The 3,092-nt window shown below is 37.9% G+C and overlaps 1 protein-coding gene across 2 annotated transcripts in view; it reads left to right on the forward strand.

The window, feature by feature from the left end:
- The window catches only part of LOC107754321 (methionine aminopeptidase 2-like), a 12,299-nt gene that overhangs the window by 5,045 nt on the left and 4,162 nt on the right, over positions 1-3,092 (forward strand). Inside the window, exons 6-9 of one of the 2 annotated variants that reach the window (XM_016570717.1) lie at positions 392-573; positions 663-757; positions 2,193-2,289; positions 2,367-2,423. In XM_016570717.1, the coding sequence (XP_016426203.1) occupies positions 392-573; positions 663-757; positions 2,193-2,289; positions 2,367-2,423 (431 nt within the window). The remainder of the gene's footprint in view (positions 1-391; positions 574-662; positions 758-2,192; positions 2,290-2,366; positions 2,424-3,092) is intronic. The other variant, XM_016570719.1, reaches the window with a different exon arrangement.

Genomic DNA, 3,092 nt, shown 5'->3' on the forward strand with positions numbered 1-3,092 from the left:
AATATTTGGGTTGAACTGTTCTGGAACAGTGTTGTAAATAAAACTTAATCACGGATTTCTAGTTGTGTCCTCTTTTGGAAGACCAAACAAAGTAGTTTGGCTTTCGCAACGAAACACACAGCGTCTTCACGACATGGCGGCGGCTGCAACAACAATACTACAGCGAGAATCAAAGTTACACCTTCTTTCTTTACTTGAACATTTGGGCGGTGTTATGCAAATCTAGTAAATCTGGCCCAAGGTGTTTAATACAGCCCTTCTTAGCTTTAGCACAAAAGACAGCCTTCAGACGATTTGCAAAATATCTAGTTGCAGCTTTTTCAGATTGATGCTCATTGGCAGCCGTGTGCCGTGTTTAATCCGCTAATCAGGTCTCATTTTTCCCTGCCAGTGAGAAACTAGAGGATTGCTCTAGGAAGTTGATCAAGGAGAATGGTCTGAACGCTGGTTTGGCTTTTCCGACTGGCTGCTCGCTAAACCACTGCGCTGCTCACTACACCCCTAATGCGGGAGACCCCACCATTCTCCAGTACGATGATGTCTGCAAGATCGACTTCGGCACGCACATTAACGGTGCGTCTCAAATCATTTCTGATATTGATTCCCTCATAAGTGATTTTTATGCTGATCTTTTGCCACGTTTGATTATTTTGGCTTTCTAGGTCGAATCATTGACTGTGCCTTTACTATCACCTTTAACCCAAAGTACGACAAACTGCTGGAGGCCGTTAAAGATGCTACAAATACTGGAATTAAGGTAGAGTCTTACCTCAACAAATTTATGACACAAACAAAACAAACATTCAATTTTTATAATTCAAGTACCTGAATGAGTGAAAACATGCAGGAGACATTTCATCCCAAAAAATAATAAAAATTACATCCACCCCCCACAAAAACAGCAGCAACAACAAAAAATTTTACAAATTTGGACTCATTTTCCACTTTCTCAGTTGTAATACTGCAAGTATATTGCTGTGAAATTAACTAATTCATTTTAATAATTCATTTTGTCAGGATTCATTGATTAGAAAGCTCAGAACAACAGCATTTATTTGAAATAGAAATATTTTGTAGCATCACGATTGTCTTTACCGTCACATTGGATCAATTTAATGCATCCTTGCTGAAACAAAATTATTAGATTCTTTCAGAAATCTTACTAACCCCAAACTTTTAAAGGGGTAATGAACTGAGAAATCCAAATTCCCTTGATCTTTTGACATATAAGATCTCATTGTACTATAAAAACATCCTGTAAGTTTCAGAACTCAAAACTTTCTCATTAGTCTAAAAACAGCTTATATTGAAGCCAATCTGACAAAACAACAGGTTGTGGAATGTGCCACTTTATGACGTAATAGTGTGGCTAAAGCCCGCCTCCGCAGAAGAAGATCAACGCCTGCTTCGCCATCACTGTCTGTTTAGCCCCGCCCACTGATTCTACATCACTGTCTGTTTAGCCCCGCCCACTGATTCACACATGTAGTGTAAATAAAGAGAGAGGCAAACGCAGGTCTACGCAGAAATCAACAATAAAGATGCTCCGAAGACAACAAGACACCGTGAAGTTCCAGACCGCGTCAGTAAGAACTCGGTCCTTTGTTCTTTTAATTTTTACCGCGGATTCATTTACAAACAAGGCACAATTCGACGCAGGATTTTCAGAAAGACTGAAACTAAAAGACGATGCTGTGCGAATATATTGGATCGACAGTAATGTCGCACCACACACGTGTGAGTAACTGTTTTTTTTACGTGGTCACTATTGCTTTGCTATTACAGATCATTTGATTTGTACTGAGTATTCATGCGTTTTTAACCTAAATCACAGCAGCGTCCATCTATGAAGGATGTAGGCTGTCAAACATACACAACTGTTAGCCAATCAGAGCAGTGGGCGTTTACTTCCAAGTCTACAATCCACCACACCAATTCAAACAGAGCATTCTAATGAGGGGTAAAAACAGAACAGAAAATAGCCTATTACTCTTAAATTATGACGTTTTTTTTATGTAAAAATCTTGATTATATATGTGGACCTCAGAGAACAGTACAAAATAATAAAAAAGGCAGTTCATGACCCCTTTAAACAGTAGTGTAAGTTAAATGTATAAATAACTAATAAGCAACTTGATGTTTTTCTTAGCGTTACAGTAATTATCGTAAAGCTCATTGTTCTTTTATTTCAGTGTGCAGGTATTGATGTTCGTTTGTGTGACATTGGAGAATCAATTCAAGAGGTTATGGAGTCTTATGAAGTGGAACTCGATGGAAAAACATATCAAGGTAAATGCAAATTGACAGCACAGACCTAGACATAACACACAATATGATTTCACCAATGATGCTACTTTTCTTTCCAGTGAAACCAATCCGAAATCTAAATGGCCACTCTATTGGACAGTACAGAATACATGCAGGCAACGCAGGCAACATAGTGAAAGGAGGTGAAGCCACTAGGATGGAGGTACGTCGTGACTTTCTACAAAGTTTACAAAGTTTTGATGTGAATATATCTTTGATGCTTGGTTTTTATTTGGTGAGTCACCCAATAAATGTTCATAAGAAGGAAAAATGGAGGCTGCAGTTGTATGTCTCAGGAGAAAGACTTAATCTTAGGAAAAGGGACAGAGAAACTTGAGAAAAGTCTTGAGAAGGTCTCAGTCTGAGGGTTTAGGGCTGAGTTTGGGTGTGCCAGAGTTATCAACACAACCCTAAGCTGACACATCTCTATCAGTCAACACCACAGGGCTTAAAGAGAGGTGTAGTCAAGTACACCAGCCTCCAAAATGTTCACCAAGGCAGCATTTATTTGATCTAAAATGCTGTAATATTATGAAATATTTTTACAATTTAAAGTAACTGTTTTCTATTTCAATATATTTTAAAATAAATTTATTCCTGTTATGCAAAGCTGAATTTTCAGCATCATTACTCCAGTCTTCAGTGTCACATGATCCTTCAGAAATCACTCTTAATATGCTGATTTGCTGCTCAAGAAACATTTCTGAATATTATCCATCTTAAAAACAACAGTGAAGCCATGATGCTTTTTTTTTGTTTCAGGATTCTTTGATGAATAGAAAGTT

This window comes from Sinocyclocheilus rhinocerous, unplaced genomic scaffold, assembly GCF_001515625.1.
Source record: "Sinocyclocheilus rhinocerous isolate Xijiao unplaced genomic scaffold, SAMN03320098_v1.1 scaffold561, whole genome shotgun sequence".
Classification (NCBI taxonomy): Eukaryota; Metazoa; Chordata; class Actinopteri; order Cypriniformes; family Cyprinidae; genus Sinocyclocheilus; species Sinocyclocheilus rhinocerous.